This window comes from Monodon monoceros, unplaced genomic scaffold, assembly GCF_005190385.1.
Source record: "Monodon monoceros isolate NGI ecotype Baffin Bay Population unplaced genomic scaffold, NGI_Narwhal_1 Super_Scaffold_7, whole genome shotgun sequence".
Lineage (NCBI taxonomy): Eukaryota > Metazoa > Chordata > Mammalia > Artiodactyla > Monodontidae > Monodon > Monodon monoceros.
In genome coordinates, this window is record NW_021703784.1 from 60,575,453 (window position 1) to 60,595,266 (window position 19,814).

General features: G+C 42.3%; 1 protein-coding gene across 1 annotated transcript; it reads right to left on the bottom strand.

Moving 5' to 3' along the window:
• Positions 1–4,899: 4,899 nt before the first annotated feature.
• LOC114887575 (olfactory receptor 10A3) lies at positions 4,900–16,070 on the bottom strand. Its single transcript, XM_029209378.1, is given in 3 exon segments — positions 4,900–5,538; positions 5,541–5,798; positions 15,948–16,070. Coding segments are annotated over 3 exon segments (1,020 nt in total).
• Between the last annotated feature and the right edge of the window lie 3,744 nt (positions 16,071–19,814).

The window sequence follows — 19,814 nt, forward strand, 5'->3', positions numbered from 1 at the left end:
CTGGTCATTCTCCCTCCCACCAGGATCTTTGTATAAGCTTCCCACACTCAAAATTGGCCCTATACAAATAAGATAGCACTCATCCTTCCAGTCTTAATTCAAATATCACACCATCAATGCAACTATAATGAAACACTAGAAGTTGACATTGGCTCCAGGATGGGAGCAAAGGGCAGAATCAAAAGGTGTCTTGAGGATATTGTTGATGGGTTTGAAGGGTTTTAGGGAGCTTGTTCAGGTAGGACTTAACAATTAAAGAGAAAAGCCACAGGCCTAAAATGGCATCAGTTTAGCTAAAGCCCACAAAAACAAACCTAGATTTAATACCTAACTTAATTGCAGCTTTTGACTTTTGCCAGAAATGCAATCTTAATCAGCCAGCTTGGATTTTCCGGTCAGAACCTATGAGATGTAAACACAAAAAGAACAAAGAGTGTCACTCCTCATCCAGTTATATAAAGGGTTGTTTGCTGCAACTTTGCAACCGACCATGCACCCTGAGCGGAATTCTGGATGGAAAGAACAGGATGAGATATCCCGTGCTTTGGATAAATGGGCCCCTAGATAGTTAAGACCTGTACCTCAGGAGGAATTTCAATGACCCCAGATTCTTGCATCTTCCCATACACAGAAAAGCACTAAAATCACTAACTTGAGATATTCGTTCTTTGTGATTAGCAGTAATCTTTTACCCAGACGTATGTTTGACTGTATGTTTTTCCTAGTCAAACAGTCATACATATACTGGCTTCTCTCCTACCTCTTTGGAGCAGTTGACTCAGAGCTACTGAGTGGCTCCGGGCTATAGTCCTCAGTAAGACCCTGAATAAAACTTAAATCCACAGCTCTCATGCTGTGCATTTTTCTTTAAGTCCACAGAGGTTATCTGTCATATGGGCCTTCTCCATCGCAACCTCCTGCAGAGGAAAAAGAGGCAATGTGCATTGCTATTCCCTTCCTCCAAAAAAAAAGATGTCCTGGCCTAAAAATAATCCTTTCTTTTCTTTTGCTAATAGCTCCCTTGCCTCACTCTTTTTCCTATAAAAACTATCCTTTTTGTACAACCCCTCGGAGTGCCCTTCTAGTTGCTAGATGGGACGCTGCCCCATTCATGAACGGATGGATAAAAACAGTTAGTTCTTCAAATTTACTTAACTGAAGTTTTGTTTTTTAACAAAGTTAACACAAGTTCGTGTGCCTGACGCACAGTGAGGCCAAAGAAACTGAAATGTCAGAGTTTGAAGCAGAGAAAGGTTTACTGCAAGACCATGCAAGGAGATGAGGTGGCTCATGCCCTAAAAAGCCCCAAAAGCCCCCAAAGGGTTTCAGCAAAGCACTTTTAAAAAGGCAGGCGAGAGAGGAGAGTCGTGGGGTATGTGATCAGCTTGTGCACAATTCTCTGGCTGATGGTGAGGTAACAGAGTGGTGTCACAGAGGTTAACATTATCAGTCCTTAGGCTCCAGGAGGCCAGGGGCTATGTGCTCATGGTCATCAAGTAGTTAACATCTTCCATTTGTTGGAGAGGGGAGTTTTACACATCTGCAGAACAACTCAGGAAATGTGCATCAAATACTATTATCTAGGTACTTCAGAGAGGAGCTAAAGCAGAGGATATGGGAGAAGGCCTGTCCCGAGAAGGCCCCCGTGGGGTTCTGCTCAGTTACAAGAAGACAGTGAGGAAAATGATATTGGACGTTGGATAAAAGGGCACCCAAATGATGTACTGGCAGAATAGTTAGCAAAACTGTAATTTGGAACAATGTAGAAAATAGAAAATATACCAATAAAGTAGCAAATCTAAGGAGATTTCCAGGCAGAATATCACAAGTGCTAACTTGTTTCTTTCAGCTACATATATTAAAATACTAGGAGAGAAAAATGAACTAAAGGACAGACTACTAACTTTTTCAGCAGAATTTAAAGAAAACAGAAAGGAGCCAGGACTGGCTAGATTCAAAAATAAAACTGTTTCTCACTTCCAGTCTCAACCAAAAAACAATTTTCAAAGAAAGAAATGGCTTTAGGGCAAAGATCAAATCTGGGGAGTGGTGGTAAAACCCTGTGTTAAAACCTCAGAAGGATTTAAAATGATTTAAAAAGAGCTCAGTTGGGAGTTTCCTGGAGGTCCTGGTGCTTTCACTGCTGCAGCCGGCCCCGGGTTCAATCTCTGGTCAGGATCACAAGCGGTGCGACACAGCAAATCAATCAATCAATCAATAAAAAATAAATTAATAATAAATAAATAAAAGAGCTCTGTCCCTGCTTGATCAACAGAATGCTGTGGAACTGAAGCTGTACCAGCTCATGGCCTCAGGGCTTGAGTGACTGGGCCTTCCAGACTGTTCACCTACTGTGGTCTCAGTTTTGAGAAGAGGGGTTGGAACAGTCTTGGGGAATCATCACCTACTGTGGTGTCTCAGTTTTGAGAAGAGGGGTTGGAACAGTCTTGGGGAATCAACTGTTCATGCTCCCTATTGAAGACTCAGTAGGTCTTTGGGAAATTACTGAACTGAACAATCAAGTTATTTGCCTGGGGCCCTGTCAGTCAAGAGTCTCCGGGAATAGTAAAGTTATGCTAATGAAGACAATGAAATGGTAAAACTGTGTACAGGTATACTGTTACCTGCCTGGTGGGTTGGTAGTTTCAGTTCTTTCAGTTTTCATTCTATATGAAATTAATATTTAAAGAGCTGTCAAAGTAAGAATTGTACTGGACAAAGTTAAACAGGCAAAAGAGACTTTATTCAAGATTACTGCAACAGGGGAGAGAGACTGCCTCAACCTCTGCTGAAACAAAGAGCTGGAGAGATTTTAAAAGCTGGAAGGAGGAAAACCATAAGCTACTTGTGCTTGCTAAATGGCTACCCGAAGGAAAAATAAACTTTCTCGTATCTTCATGACAGGGGTAGTTTCAAAGGAGGCAGAGAAAGAATGTGTGCTTACAAGTTTTCTAAAGCGCTCTGAGAAAAGGAAGGTCAGAGTCTATGGTCAGGAAAAAAGCCTGTCTAAAGTTTACTCAAGCTGAGGGGGGACTGTGAAGGCCATCTTGGTTAGAGAATTCATGTTATTTAAAAGTTCAGCTCATAGAAATAGAGAGTAGAATGGTGGTTGCCAGGGGCTGGCTGGGGCGGGGTAGGGGGGACGTTGTGGGGAGATGGGGAGATTTTGGTGAAAGGGTACAAACTTTCAGTTACAAAGTGAATAATGTACCACATGGTAACTGCAGTCAACAATAATGTATTGTATACTTGAAATTTGCTAAGAGAGTAGATCTCAGGTGTTCTCAAACCCCCCAAAAAGGTAACTATGTGAGGTAATGGATGTGTTAATTAACTTGATTGTGGTAATCATTTCACAACGTATATGTGTGTCAAATCATCATTTTGTACACTATAAATACATACAATTTTATTTGTCAACTATATCTCAATAAAACTGGGAAAAAGACTAAAATACAGGCATTTTAAAAAGAAAAATTGGTTTATATAATCAATAAATGAACAAATGAACTAAAGAATGATTAAAAGGAAACTGTATTTAGTTTCATTTGATTGCTTGTTTGTTTTAGATAAGCCTTACTTAATTGGTCCTTTTAAGAGCTATGAGAAAGAAATTTCAGGATATCAAGGGATGAGATTCAATCAGTTTTTTGCTGATGCTCCTTTGATGTCTGAGAACATTATTATACAGCATTCAGATATTTTCCACAAGATTTCAGCAATCTGCTAATGTAATTTCTTTGTTTTGTTTTGTTTGAAAGTTGAATCAGATTTGCACTCCACTCCCATTTTTGGCAGGCGTAGGTATGAATATAAAGAAAAAAGTTTTTTTCCATCAAAAGGAATGTTTCATAAAGAGAAAATGCTCCAACCTCTTTTTTATCTCACCCAAAGCATAAATGAATGGTGGTGCTCCTTTGATGTAGGTTCCATGAGTCGGACACTTTCTATTGCCTACTAGCAATATTAAAATAAGAAGCAAGAATGAAGTATTATATTTGTCACAGTGTCTATTCTTTCTGGGAAAGATACACACAGATTGATACGATTCATGGATAATAGAAAATAGGCACAATTTATCATATTTATGTTCTACAAGAAAAAAATTCATATATTGTTTGACAAATGTTGAGGGCATTTTTGCCCTATAACAGAAATTTGACCAGATTTCCAAAACAATGGTTTATAAGTGAAAAAGCAGTATGATAAATGACCCTCAAAAACAGTAACACAATGGACGAATATATTCTAAAATAACCAGATGAAATCCAGCTGTGGATTATAATGTCTTTAGGTCCTTGAATAGAACCAGTGTGGTCCTCTCAATAAATAGCTGTTCTTTTCAACTCACACATGGACATATTTTCACTCAAAAAATAAAAAGCTCATCTTTCTATTTGTTGGCTTCCTGGAGCTCAAACCAGTCAGTGGGGCAGAGTGGGTTTTCAAAATCAATCTGAAATTGTTAACATCATTTTTTAAAGTATTTTGGTATTATTGATGAAAGTTGGCACACTCACAGTTTATTTGATCCATCAAAACCCTGCTGTGGAACCTATTCTGCAGAAATTAAAGCAACAATGTTTCTGAATGTATAAAACTAGTTTCTTTATTTAGCTTTCTCTAAAGAGACAAAAAGTTAACACATACCCATACGGCCACCAATAAACAATTTTTTGAAGAAACTGTGTTATACCTAATATTAAGGAATATTATACATCTATGAAAAAAGAATAAAAACATTAATATATAAAGATGCCCTAATATATTATCAGATTTGTAGAACTCAAAAAATCAAACATATTCGTACCAAGAAATGCAAATTGTTTCTACCATTTATTAAATTTAAATAAAGTTCAGTCCAGCATTGACCAAATATCACATGGCTTCTCAGCACAGTCAGAATGTATATAAATCTACTTTTCTTAGCCATAATTTCATCAAAGCTCTTAATGCAGAGGCGTTAAGAAGTGAGTAAGACAAGGACATCAGCTTCTTGGTTTCTGGGGAGTAGCCAGATTTGGGTTGTAAGTAAGTCATACTGGCTGTGCCACAGAAGAGGGTAACAGACATGAGATGGGAGGCACAGGTGGAAAAGGCCTTTTGCCTCCCAGTGGTTGATGACATCTTCAGGATGGCAAAGAGGATTCGAATGTAAGACAGGAGTATCAACAAGAAAGGAAGCATAACAATCAAAACGGCGCCAGTGAATGCATAGATTTCAAATAAAAGGATGTCTGCACATGCAAGCTCTAGCCTTGGGGGAGTCTCGCAGAAGAGATGATTAATTTCATTGGGGCCACAGAAGGGAAAACTAAAAACCCATGAGGTCTGCACAGTAGCCACCATGATCCCTGAGACCCATGAGAATATAACTAATTTCATGAAAACCCTTTTGTTCATAATCATTGGGTAGCTCAGAGGACGGCAGATTGCAGCAAATTGGTCATAAGCCATTGCCCCCAGGAGAAAACATTCGGTCCCACCAAAAAGAAGAATGAAATACGTCTGTGCAAAACAGCCTGCAAAGGTGATCATACTGTTTTTTCATTGGAGAGGGCCACCAGCATTTCAGGCATAATGACTGCACTGAAACTCACATGCACCACAGACAAGTTCAGGAGAAACAAATACATGGGAACGTGTAAGCTCTGTTCCAGGGAGATGATGACTATAATGATGGCATTTCCCATCAGAGTCACCAGGTAATCAACCAAGAAAACCCCAAAGAGCTGCCCTTGGAGTTCAGGAAAATTAGAAAAGCCCAAGAGGATGAATTCAACCATAGAGCTTTTTGCCTTTTCATTTCAGTAGTGGAGTGTATATTGTTTTTATGGACCATGTATGTAAATTATAAAGTAATCCAATAGCTGAGAGTTCAAGTCTGATATTCTTGACAGAAGATATAATGATGAGCTCATTTTGACAAATCAACCTAAAAATTTTGAGAATGGCCAGTTACTGGAATAGTGAATCTTTCAAACACAAATAAAGAAGTGAAGAATTTTGGCTCAGAAATCTTGTTTCAAAAGTACAAAATAACAGCAGGTGTTCTCTGGCAACTTTTTTGCCAGGTGGAAAATTAATCCTTTCCTTAAAACACAAACAGACATTATATTACTTAGAATCTATTGTCTATTACATTGATGTATGCATCTCTGTTCTTTTCAATTGTATGTTTATATATGAATTCTCAAATAAAGTGTTTCAAATAAACAAATAGCAAAAAATATCCAGAAAAAATTACAACTAATAATTCAAAACTAAAACAAATACGTGGTGAATATTTACTATAAATGTTAAGGTTCAAAATGCATTTATAATACTTTGTTTAGAATGAAATATATGAATAATACACCCCAACAAATACAGAAACACTAAAAAGGGGTTGAATTTAAATGCACTTATCTCAGATGAACATAAGTAAATTGCTTTAAGCACACTGGTTTCTGGTCAGAGTGGATTTGCCTAATTATACTGAAATTTGCCTGAATGGGAAAGTTCAGAGGTCAGTTCTCCATGGACTATCCTTGTGACCATAAAGTAGCTACCAAGGCTATAAAAATGCCATTTCTATCTTTCTGATCCTGTGGTTTAACTCTCTCTCTCTTCCCCCCTACACCAGCATTCTTTGAGTCCCACATCTCCCTGTTTTATTTTTTGCCATAACTCATCACCAACTGAAATAACACATATTTATTTGAGTTTTATGCTTATTATTTAACCCCCCCTTCTGGAATGTAAGCTCCAGGAGGACAGAAACTTTGTTCAGGTGTGCATTGTATTCTCAGAGCCTAGAGTAGATACTAATTTATATAATAGATGCTACACCAATATTTATTGAAGAGATGGAATAATAAATATTAAAATTGGGAAAACCCAGAATCTGCCCTTAAGGAATACAGTGTCTGAAGGAAAAATAAATCAAATTCAAACAAATAGAGAGCCCCAGAATTAATCCATGGCTTCTGTAGAAGTTTGAGGCCCCCTGTGGGATTGGAAATACCACTACACTGGCAGATTGAGCTTTAGTCCTGACTTTGCTACTACCTCCAAGGTGAGTCTCTGCTTCTCCCTGCACTCAGGTTCCCCGGTGTGGTTGGGGGCAGGAAAATAACCCAGGACATCTCTTCTGGCTCTGATGTGTGTTTCTCTGATTTATTCAGGGAAAACTGCAGGCTGCAAGGCTTCCCCTCCATTCAGATGACAGCCAGGCTGAAGGAATAGTGGTGGGTGGGCAGCACGTAGAAGGAACACGTGCTGCCTGGGTCCTAGGGGCCAGCCAGCCCCAAGCAGAGCTGACCATCTTCCTACCAGTCCAGCTGCTCTTCCTGAGCCCCTCTCTGGGCAGAGCACCTCACTTCTCCCTTGATCTCTCCTCCAGTCACCCAAACCAATTCTCCCCTGTCCCCAGCATCCTACTCACTGTTGGACGCTTGGATCTTTAAAATCTGGAGTCCCTCTGGGCTCAGCAAGTTCATCACCACTGACACTGCTCCAGCTCACTGCCTCTTTTCCTCCCCCTTCAAACTCCCCCCATTGTTAAATGGTTTCCTAACTGGCTTCTCCAGGTTTTGTAACTTCTCCTCCAACCTATCCTTCATACCTCAACCAAAATAAGATCATCCCCCCTCCCCGAACCTTCACAGTCTCCTTTTATCAGTAAAATAAAACACCCACTTCTCAGGCTGCCATTTAAGGGAAACGAGTCAGAGTAAGTATTCTAGAAATTTAAAGAGGGAAATATTACTTCTGAATGGAGTGCGAGAGTGAACAACCATAAGCACAGGATGTCATGGTAAAAGGGCCATTAAGTGGAAGGGGGAAGGCTGGCTTGCTGAAATCAAAAGTATTCGATGACATCTTAGTACTAGACTTGGCCTTTGGAGGGTGCTTTGAAAATTAGCAGAATTTCACTGTAGTTACATGAGGAAGCCAGCAGGACAAAAGGACAAGCAAGCTGAAGACAATGTAATGTTGTCTTGAGCTCAGATCATTAGGACAATAGCAGAGAATAAAAAGGTAAGTCGATTTACTGAATTTTGCCATAGCAATATATTAAAATCAAATGTCTATATTAACTTTAATAGTTATATTTTGGATATCAAAAAATCTCCCAAAATTAGTAAAGTGAACTCTACAGGAAAAAAACCCAACCCTTTTTAAGGACCATTTCTAGTAGACAAAAGTATGTATTAAGCTCCAGGTGTATAAAACCAAATTAGTTTTGAAAATAAGAAAATTTAGAGTATCCTATTACAAACATACAAACTTGAGGAATTCCCTGGCTGTCCAGTTGTTAGGACTCCACGCTCTCACTGCCAAGGGCCCGGGTTCAATCCTTGGTTGGGGAACTAAAATCCCACAGGCTACACGGAGTGCCCAAAAAATACACACACACACACACACACACACACACACACACACACACACACACACTTCTGGGGCTGATAAAGTTAGAAAACAAAGCTAAGTTGCTGTCTTCATGAGAGATTAAAAAAAGAAGAAAAAGGGCTTCCCTGGTGGCACAGTGGTTGAGAGTCCGCCTGCCGATGCACGGGTTCGTGCCCCGGTCCGGGAAGATCCCACATGCCGCGGAGCGGCTGGGCCCGTGAGCCATGGCCGCTGAGCCTGCGCGTCCGGAGCCTGTGCTCCGCAACGGGAGAGGCCTCGACAGTGAGAGGTCCGCGTACCGCAAAGAAAAACAAAAAAAGAAGGAGAAGGAAAAAAAAAACATACCCAAAGTCTCCACCTTTTCCCTTTAACACGAACTACAAATGCTGGCCTGACATTCACTGACATGTTCTTCTGGCTCTAATGTTAACTTTTTGTATGACCTTGGGCAAATCACTTCCTCCTCTGGGTTTCATCTTTCTCCATGACTGGCCTTATTTATAACCACTTTCCACCCCAGCTACAAACTTTTATGAATTAATGAGTAGTGCAAGCAAACTACTTATAGCTCTAATTATTACTCAAACTTTGATGTGAATGTGAAAGGCCGAGTACTTGGCATCTTACGTGAGCACTGATAGGCATCTCCAATTATCAGCAAGAAGAACTATAAGTGGTAAATTCACTGACAGGTACGTAAGCAGAATCTCCAGTTCCTTACCTAATGATTGCCTCTGATTTTCATCCCATTTAAACAGATGTTTCACTTCTTTAGTTAAGAAACCCTCCCATAAATACAACTCAGTGATTCAATGCACTGATTTTATAACATTAGATGACATTGAATTGTTTGCCTTGGGAGAATCTTTCTCTGAAGGACTTACTAACAATTTTTATAGATTTTCCCATACGGACATAAGAAAGCTCAGTTGCACAAACTTGGAGCAACGTTCTCAGTTTCTACAGAGAATAAACACCTCTTCACTCAGGAGGCTTAATTCCACCATGACCTCCCCCATTAAGAAATTCTTCAGGGAATTCCCTGGAGGTCCAGTGGTTTCAGACTGTCTATTCAGTTTCTCTGCCCATTTTTATTTTTTATTTATTTAATTTTGGCTGCATTGGGTCTTCATTGCTGCATGGGCTTTCTCTAGTTGCAGAGAGCGGGGGCTAGCCTTCATTGCAGTGCATGGGCTTCTTATTGCGGTGGCTTCTCTTGTTGCAGAGCACAGGCTCTAGGCATGCGGGCTTCAGTAGTTGTGGCACATGGGCTCAGTAGTTGTGGCTCGTGGGCTCTAGAGCACAGGCTCAGTAGTTGTGGCGCATGGGCTTAGTTGCTCCGCAGTATGTGGGATCTTCCCAGAGCAAGGATCGAACCCGTGTCCCCTGAATTGGCAGGCAGATTCTTAACCACTGTGCCACCAGGGAAGTCCCTCTGCCCATTTTTAAACTGGATTTCTGTTGTTGTTGTTGCTGTTATAGAGTTGTGTGCATTCTTTACATATTTTGAATATTAACCCCTTTTCAGATATATAGTTTGCAAATATATTATCCCATTCTGTAGGTTGCCTTTTCATTTTGTTGATGATTTCTTTTGCTGTGTAGAGTTTTTTTAGTTTGATTAGGCCCACTTGTTCATTTTTGCTTTTGTTGCTTGTACTTTTGGTGTCATATACAAAAAATAATTGCCAAATATACCCTGAGAAAACCATAATTCAAAAAGAGTCATGTACCACAATGTTCATTGCAGCTCTATTTACGATAGCCAGGACATGGAAGCAACCTAAGTGTCCATCAACAGATGAATGGATAAAGAAGATGTGGCACATATATACAATGGAATATTACTCAGCCATAAAAAGGAACAAAACTGAGTTATTTGCAGTGAGGTGGATGGACCTAGAGTCTGTCATACAGAGTGAAGTAAGTCAGAAAGAGGAAAACAAATACCATATGCTAACACATATGTATGGAATCTAAAAAAAAAAAAAAAAAAGGTCATGAAGAACCGAGGGGCAGGATGGGAATAAAGACACAGACCTACTAGAGAATGGACTTGAGGACATGGGGAGGGGGAAGGGTAAGCTGAGACAAAGTGAGAGAGTGGCACGGACATATATACACTACCAAACGTAAAACCGATAGCTAGTGGGAAGCAGCCGCATAGCACAGGGAGATCAGCTCGGTGCTTTGTGACCACCTAGAAGGGTGGGATAGGGAGGGAGATGCAAGAGGGAAGAGATATGGGGATATATGTATATGTATAGCTGATTCACTCTGTTATAAAGCAGAAACTAACACACCATTGTAAAGCAATTGTACTCCAATAAAGATGTTAAAAAAATAAATAAATAAAATAATTGCCAAGATCAAAATCAAGGAATTTCTTCCCTAAGTTTTCTAATAAGAGATTTATGGTTTCAGGTCTTATGTTTAAGTCTTTAATCCATCTTGAGTTAATTTTTGTGAGTGGTATAAAATAGGGGTCCAATTTCATTTTTCAGCATATGGTTATCCACATTTTTGAACACCATTTATTGAAGAGATTATCCTTTCTGCATTGGGTCTTCTTGGCTCCCTTATCAAGTACTAGTTGACTGTATATGTGGGGGTTTATTTCTAGGATATCTGTTCTGTTCTATTGGTCTATGTATCAATTTTGAATGCCAGTAACATACTGTTTTAATTACTATAGCTTTGTATTATAGTTTGAAATTAGGAAGTGTGATGCCTCCAGCTTTGTTCTTTCTTAGGATTGCTTTGGCTATTTGGGGTCTTTTGTGGTTCCATATAAAATTCAGGATTGTTTTTCTATTTCTGCGAAAAATGTCATTGGAATTTTGATAGGGACTGCATTGAATCTAAAGGTGACTTTGGATAGTACAGACAGTTAAAAAAATTAATTCTTCCAATTCATGAACATGAGGTATCTTTCCATTTATTTGTGTCTTCGGTTTCTTTCATCAGAATCTTACAGTTTTCATTATACAGATCTTTTACTTCCTTGGTTAAATTTATTCCTAATATTTTAGTATTTTTGATGTTACTGTGAATGGGATTGTTTTCTTTATATCTTTTTCAGATATTTCATTGTTAGTGTATAGAATCAGAAACTGATTTCTGTATGTTGATTTTACATCCTGCAACGTTATTGAATTTGTTGGTTAGTTCCAACAGTTTCTTGGTTGAGTCATTAATATTTCCTATATATAAGATCATATTATCTGCAAATAAGGACAATTTTACTCATTCCTTTTGATTTGGTTGTCTTTTGTTTCTTTATCTTGCCTGATTGCTCTAGCTAGGACTTCCAGTACCATGTTGAGTAAGAGTGGTGAAAATGGGCACCACTGTGTTGTTTCTGACATTAGAAGAAAAGCTTTCCATCTTTCACCATTGAGTATGATGTCATCTGTGTTTGTTGCATATGGACTTTATTATGTTGAGGTATGTTCTTTCTATACCAAATTTGTTGAGGGTTACTGCTCCAATCTTGAACCCTGGCAGAAGCATCATCATGAATACTTATCAGACTCTTGTTCTATCATGGCTGATGTGCCTCTAGACCCCTCCGGCATTGTACTGAGGGTTTTCTGCATCCACTTTTGTCATGATTGTCACTGACAATGTTCCTTCTCAGGTAAGTTAGAATTTTCTCTTCCCTTTTTGGAACACTGGCAGAAATACTACCCCATCTTTACCTTTAAAAAGTGGCTACTGATGGTACTTACTCTGTTGTTTTTCTTCTTAGTTCGTAAGAGACTCAGGAAGAAAATAATATCTTTGTGTCACACTTCCTTTTCCCCACTTCCAGGTTTCTTACCATGATAGAAGGTGACTGGAAAATCCACACAGCGTTCCTAGCAATGCCTTTTATAGTCAGACGTTCAGATTGTTCAATGAAGGAATGGTCAATTCCAAGAAGGTCTTCTCATTAGTAGGATGAGTGACTATTCGCCCCTTGACTTCCTTTGTATCCCTTTCTCCCTCACTCCTGGACTTGGGAACTAACTCCTAAAGTGTGAAAAGTCCTTGAAGTGATTCATTTATGGACTTCCCTTACTCTGTTTCCATTTGTTCCCCATCCTCCCTTTCACCAAGATTTGAAATCCTCTCTTCTTCACCCACCACATCCATGTCCTTCAGGACTATCGATGAAACTGTTTGTAAGGTTTCTTGTTTTCCCATCCATTCTACCCTATCTATACTTCTTTCCAGTGTCTTGCAAAAACAACTCATGAAATTTGAATGGGTCTCAGCTTTCACCTTACCTCCTTGTATTTATACAATAATTTAAAGTAGACAATGTGCTTTCTCATATGTATAGGGACATTTGAGTATTGACTCACCATCATTCATTGGCCTCCTTCCCCTGCCAACAATACCTTTATTTCTCTTGGGGAATCTTTTCATTAAACCATTTCAGGTGTGCATAGCCGGGACTGACGCTATTCCCAGTTATGGAGTAGGGGCCATGAGAAGTGCATATTAGCAGCATTTCCCATTCTAGTCACCATCACAGTGTCTTGTTCGTGGCTTCACAGGTGATCCCACTACAGTGAACAATATGGGAGGGGTCCTTGAATGGGTTTTTGTGAATGAAAACCTTTGTTCCGCTGGATAACTGGTATGTTTCCCACAAGACACAGATTAGAGAAAATGTATCCCTAAGTGTTGTTGACAGCCTATTGCCTCTAGGAGGGGAGAGTTTCCTTGAGAATGGAATCTACCCTAAGGAAGCAGAGATGAGAAATACAGAAAGGGAACGCAGGTCATGGTTATATAATCAGAGTTCTGGATAAAGCCAAGCCTGCAGGTTCATTCATCCCTATATTCTGCTGGGACTGAAGCAACGATCTTATTGACTATTCAAGTCAGTGTAGACTGAACACTGAGTCCTCTGGTTCTAACACATACCCTGTGAGAGTAATAACATTATCTTTATTTTAGCAGAAAAGTAATAGAGCCAGAGAAGTTACGTATTTGCTCAAAGTTACATAGCTAGTCCAGAAGTTTTAACTTCAAGTTAAAAAGCACCAACTATAAAATCATCTGAATGACTTTTTCCCACTTAAATTTTCAGTGTTACCATATTCGTACTAGAAAATATTAAACATTTTGGTAACGACATCCAGGCTTTCCACAAGGTAACTTCAATCTACTTGTCTTAATGTATTTCCTATCACTGCAGAATTTCTTTTTTTTTTTTTTTGGCCACACCGTGTGGTTTTCGGGATCTTAGTTCTGTGACCAGGGATTGAACCTGGGCCCACGGCAGTGAAAGTGCCAAGTCCTAACCACTGGACCGCCAGGGAATTTCCTGAACTCCAGATTTGAGGAGTCACTGCCATACAGGTCCAGTTACACCACTAGCAACAGGGAGCATCCCCTAAAGTTAGGATGTAAGGAGAGAAAGGGGCCAAAAGAGAATCACAGGGAACATTAACATTTAAGTCTCAGAAGACCGCGAAGGAGTTGATCAGACACATGAGAAGAACTAGACAAGAATAGTGTCCCTGTAGTCACAGAAAATTTCAGGAAGGAAGGAATGATCAAGGTTAGCATCTCTGACCCTCCAGGAATCCTGAACCACCTTTTATATAAAAGGAGGAGCACAGTTTTCCCCAGACCTCTTATTATACTTCATAAGAAATTTTAGCAGGAGGAAAACCTCCCAGTTGCTTTATGCAGAATAATATATGAGGAGCAATAGGGGAATAGTCCAAACCTTAGGCAAAGAGAGTCAGAAGTAGTCCTAGGAATGAGGTTCGGAGCTTCAAAAGTGACCCTAAAATGGCTCCTCAGAAATGACAGCAACAATGCAAACCCCATTTCAGAGAGGTGGACAAAAATCTTTAGCCTCTGGATTAAACAACAGAAAAGGATAAAGAGGTTATCCCCATATTATATTTAAGGACGGAAGGCCCATGGGTGGCAGTGCCTTTGTACATCTGGGGAGGGATCAAAATTTATAACCAATTTTCTGCCTCTGTACCCTGGGTCTAGTGAACTTAATTCCAGTTTTATCCATATCTGTCCACATGCTGATGTGAAAAAGACATACTAAAAGCAAGAAACAGGCAGAGTTGGGTGATCCTTGTAAGTGCCCAGCCACCTCACACATATCCGACTTCATGTATTCTCTGCCAATCACTCCCTACCTGGTAACCATGTCCCAGATGTCACTGGACAGTGCAGGCTATCGTCAAGTGTAGCATACCAACCCAATCTCAAGGCTGCCATGGATTTACTAACATAAGTTCAGTCTTTTCCTGGTAACCCTTCCCCAAATATTCCCAAGACTACCCAGAAGCGTTCACATTTTAACCTGCTACAGGATCCTCACCAGTTTATGAGTTGTACAAGGGGCCTCTTTCCTTTTAACAGTCCCAGGGAAGGCAAGGAGAGGCGGGGGATTTCAGCAGTAGTTGGAGCTATGGCAGCTGATATCTTACTCCACATGACTCATGGCTGCTGCCTGTTCTACCACCACCCTGCTCCACATAGGGCAGCCAGATTGAGCAAGTAAAAATATCGGATGCCCAGTCTGAATTTGAGTTTCAGATACACGACAAATAATCTTTTAATGTAAGGATGTCCCATGTAAAAAAAATTATTCATTGTCCATCTGAAATTCAAATTTAACTGGGCGTCTTGTATTTTGTCTGATACCCTCTTCCACCTGCCACTCTCAAACCCCACTCTTTCAGAAGAGGTTCCCACAGCTGTTACCTAGGGACGGAGTTCTTTCCTTTTTTTTTTTTTTTTTTTTTTTTGCGGGTACGCGGGCCTCTCACTGTTGTGGCCTCTCCCGTTGCGGAGCACAGGCTCCGGACGCGCAGGCTCAGCGGCCATGGCTCACGGGTCCAGCCGCTCCGCGGCATGTGGGATCTTCCCGGACCGGGGCACGAAACCGTGTCCCCTGCATCGGCAGGCGGACTCTCAACCACTGCGCCACCAGGGAAGCCCAGTTCTTTCCTTTTGACCACTGCCTTTTCTTTCCCATGGTTCACACCTCCCGCCCCCCAAAGGGAAGCTAAGTAAGGACCAGATGAGGAGAGCAGCCAAGACGGTGGAGTAGAGAGACTCAGAGCTCACCTCCTCTCGGGAGCACATCCAAATCACAATTATCTGCAGAGCAACCATCAGTGAAAAAGACTGGAACCTACCAGAAGGGATCTTCTACAGCTAAGACATAAAGAAGGAACCACAGTGAAACCAAGACCAGCGGTAGGAGGGGGAAACTCAAACAAATCAAACCCTATACCCCTCAGGTGGGCGATACACAAACTGGGGAATAATTATAGGGCAGAGGTTCTCCCACAGGAGCGAGAGTTCTGAGCCCCACGTCGGGCTCCCCAGCCCGGGGGTCTGGCACCGGGAAGATGAGCCCCCAGAGCATTTGGCTTTGAAGGCCAGCTGGGCTTAATTGCAGGAGCCCCTCAGGACCGGGGAAATAGAGACTCCACTCTCAGAGGGCGCACGCAAAAATCTCACGTGCACAGGGACCCAGGGCAAGAGCAGTAATTGATAAGAGCCTGGGCCAGACCTACCTGCTGGTCTTGGAGAGACTTCTGGAGAGGCGGGTGCTGCTCACCCTGGGAACATAGACACCGGCAGCAGCCGTATTTGGGAGCTCGTTCTACCGTGAGGAAGGCGCTGCCGGCGGGCGCCATTGTGTGGGCTCCTCCCTCTCGCGTTTAGCACCAAGACGTGGCCCCGCCCAACAGCCTGCAGGTGCTGCTGGGACGCCCCAGGCCATACAACCAATGGGGCGGGGACACAGCCCCAGTCACCTGCAGACGGGCTGCCTAAAGACTAAAGAGCCCACAGCTGCCCTGTCCACCAGACGGCCAAGATCCCGCTCCACTCGCCAGCCCCACCAGGAAGCCTGCACAAGCCTCAGCCACCAGGGGGCAGACACCAGAAGCAGAAAACTATGATTCCCCAACGCAGGCCAGACCCTACCCACACCCTACCCTGGGACCAGCTGGGCCCTGGCCTTTGCCCACCAGCAGGCCCATGCAACCTTCAGGACACCCCCGACCCCATACCCAACAGTGTCAGGAACAGCTTCCCACACCCACCAATGATCTGAAATGGGCCCTGGGATGCCTGGATCCTGCAGCCAGACTCCAGGAACCAGCTCTGCCTGCCAGTAGTCCCGCACTAACCCCAGGCCCTGGCTTCACCTGCCAGTGGGTGGGCAGCAGCCCCAGAATCTTCGGGACCCTGACTCTGCCCACCAGTGAGCCAGCCCTAGCCCCGGGGCCTCCTAGGGTTCCGCGACCAGCCACCTCGTGACCAGGCCCCGCTAAACAGCAGCCAGCGGCATCTGCACGAGGGAGGGCCTGGCAGCCAACCAGACTAGGGGCCAACCAAGCCCACCAGACCACCCACACAGTCAACCCGCCACAACAGAAGGACCCACACGGCCCTCTTAGGGGGCATCCCTAGAGCGTATAGCTTGGGGAATGAGAGGGGAGTGCACTGCTGGGATGCACAGGACGCCTCCTGCAGAGGGCCACTTCTCCAAGGTCGAGAAACATAACTAACCTACCGCATACATAAAAATACAAATAGCAACTTAGAATGAAGCAGCAGAGCAATATGTTTCAGACTAAGGAACAAGGTAAAACCCCAGAAGAAGAACTAAATGAAGTGGAGACAGGCAATCGCCCAGAGAAAGAGTTCAGAGTAATGATCATAAAGATGATTAAAGAACTCAAAGGGAGAACAGATGCACAGAATAAGAAATTAGAAGTTTTTAACAAAGAGTTAGAAAATACAGAGAACAACCAAATAGAGATGAAGAATACAATAACTGAAATGAAAAATGCACTAGAAAGAATCAATAGCAAACTAAATGATACAGAAGATCAGTGAGCTGAAAGACAGAAATCACTGCTACTGAATAGAAAAGGAAACATAAATAAATAAAAGGACCAGATGAGCCCAGCTTCTCTCTGCACCTGGAATCACTACTCCTTCCAGCCACCAGGTCCCGTAGCCTGGTTGGGCCCATTCTTCAAGACTTCTACACATGGGGATCGCATTGGTTCTCCCTCTTACCCAGCCCTCTCAGGGTACCGCAGTCCATCAGACACACGTTATCTGTATACAGTATGATATATTATTTTGTCTACTCAGAACCCTTTCCTTTGGAGATCCACTCTTCCATTCCCTGTGTTTCAGGAGGTGCTGGTCCTTTCTTACTCAGCCCTTGGAATGTGGCCTAGGCCATGAGATTCACCCAAGCCAGAGAAGTTCATCTTCCAGACCAAAGAGATTGTTCAAGGCTTGACACCTGCTCAGGGTCAGGTCAGAATCCTTCCCCAATTTCCCTGTGGGAGATAAAGACTATTCCCTCCCTATGGGATTATTGGCTGTAAGGGTGGTTTATGTTGACTCCTCTTATGGCCATCTTCTCTGACACATAAGGGTCACTCTCCGAAATAAGAGCAAAAGGCAACTATAGAAAGAGCAACAGAGGGGAGAGAGTGGAAGCCCAGATGACATTGTTAGAAAGAGCCAGACAGACCTAACTAGAAATCAGCTTAAAAAAAAAGAAAAAAAAAGAGAATATAGTTGGTCATTTAATTTTTGCTTAATCGTGTTTGATTTGAATGTGAATCCTAAGTGAAATAACATGTCTAAACATCAACTGGATATTACATCCACGTTTTTTTAAACAGACCTCCTTGGCCCCATGAAAATCCAGCAATGTGGCTGGGCACCTGTTTTGCTGTTCGCAAAAAAATCTCTATGATACTCAGGGGTTGGTCAGCTGGGAGCATTCAGGCTCTCTAGGGGACAACACAGCCTAGCTCAGTAGGTTCCACCAGCCTCTTCAGTAACCCAGTACAAATTGCTCTTTAATTTAGTACATGGGCAGACATGCAGTTTCTTACACAGATTCTGTATATACACACAATCTACGTGCTCAACAGGCTACGTATATAATTATCAAATGTGGAGACACCAAACTTCCTGTGTGAAGAAGAGTTCATAATAATTAGTGTCATGGGGTCCCAAGTTGATCAGTCAAGGCTGAGTTACCTTGGATTCAGGTATCTGGGCACGTCCAGCAGATTTCTGGAATTGGTACACGTGGAATCAACTTGTGAGAAGTCATGACAACAATAAAACTGTGTGAAAAACAAAAAGAGGGGTGTCTGTAACCTTCCTGTTACAGGAAGGGGCACTGAGGGTCTGAGGCAGCATCAGCCTTCTGCAGCAACTGCTGGGTGGGGGTAGGTTTGCGGTGCCTGCACAGTCCTTGAGGACCTCTACACAGTGGGCTGAGGTGTGGGAGCTAAGAGAGCTCCCTGAGGAACCCCAGAAACTGATGGGGCTCCTGACTGACCTTCAATTTCCTCATCTGTAAAATGAGGGCTGGGAACTGACCACACCTACATCTAGAATTCCTTTTTTCTTCTTTTCTCTACAGAGGGAACCAAAGCAGAAAAAAGGGATTATGAGTTAGCACTTAGAACTGACTGACATTTCCAGAAAGAAAAGTCAGTTAACGGCACCTCTGGGGACAGTCATGACATGTTATTAGCATGGAGCTAAATCGAATCACAGTAGAGCTTCCAAGACTAGAGGTCTGTGACAAGCCATGGTTCATTCCCAACATGGAAAATTGAGGAGTTTCTAGAAAGATGGGAAGCTACTGTTTAAGCAGCAATAAGTCACAAATACAGAGTCAAATGGACATTCCATTATACCACAGTACAATACTTCTTTTATTTATTTATTTATTTATTTATTTTTGGCTGCGTTGGGTCTTCATTGCTGCACGTGGGCTTTCTCTAGTTGCAGCGAGCAGGGGCTACTCTTCTTTGTGGTGTATGGGCCTCTCATTGCGGTGGCCTCTCTTGTTTCGGAGCACTGGCTCTAGGCGCGCGGGCTTCAGTAGTTGTGGCTCACGAGCTCTAGAGCACAGGCTCAGTAGTTGTGGCGCACGGGCCTCGTTGCTCCACGGCATGTGGGATCTTCCCGGACCAGGGATCAAACCCGTGTCCCCTGCACTGGCAGGCGGATTCCTAACCACTGCGCCACGAGGGAAGCCCAATACTTGTTTTAGATGTTAGCACTGATATGCTTCACATTTTCCAATATTGTGGAATGAGCACAGTTCACATTTTATTATATCAGGGAGTTTATTTCACAGGAAAGAGTCAAATGTCAGAATCACATGCTTGGTCACTGACATTAACATATAAGAGGAGCTACTGAAATAAGACTCTGCACTATTGAAACAGCCTGGAGTGGGGGGATGGGTGCTAAATAAGTGAATTTGAGCCATTGATGGCAAAAGTGGTTGTTCCTAAGGGCTCATTCCACACGGCCTTTCCCCATGTCCTATGTTCCAAGTCTTCTGATCCCCTATTATCTAATCTCTTTCTTTTTGCTCC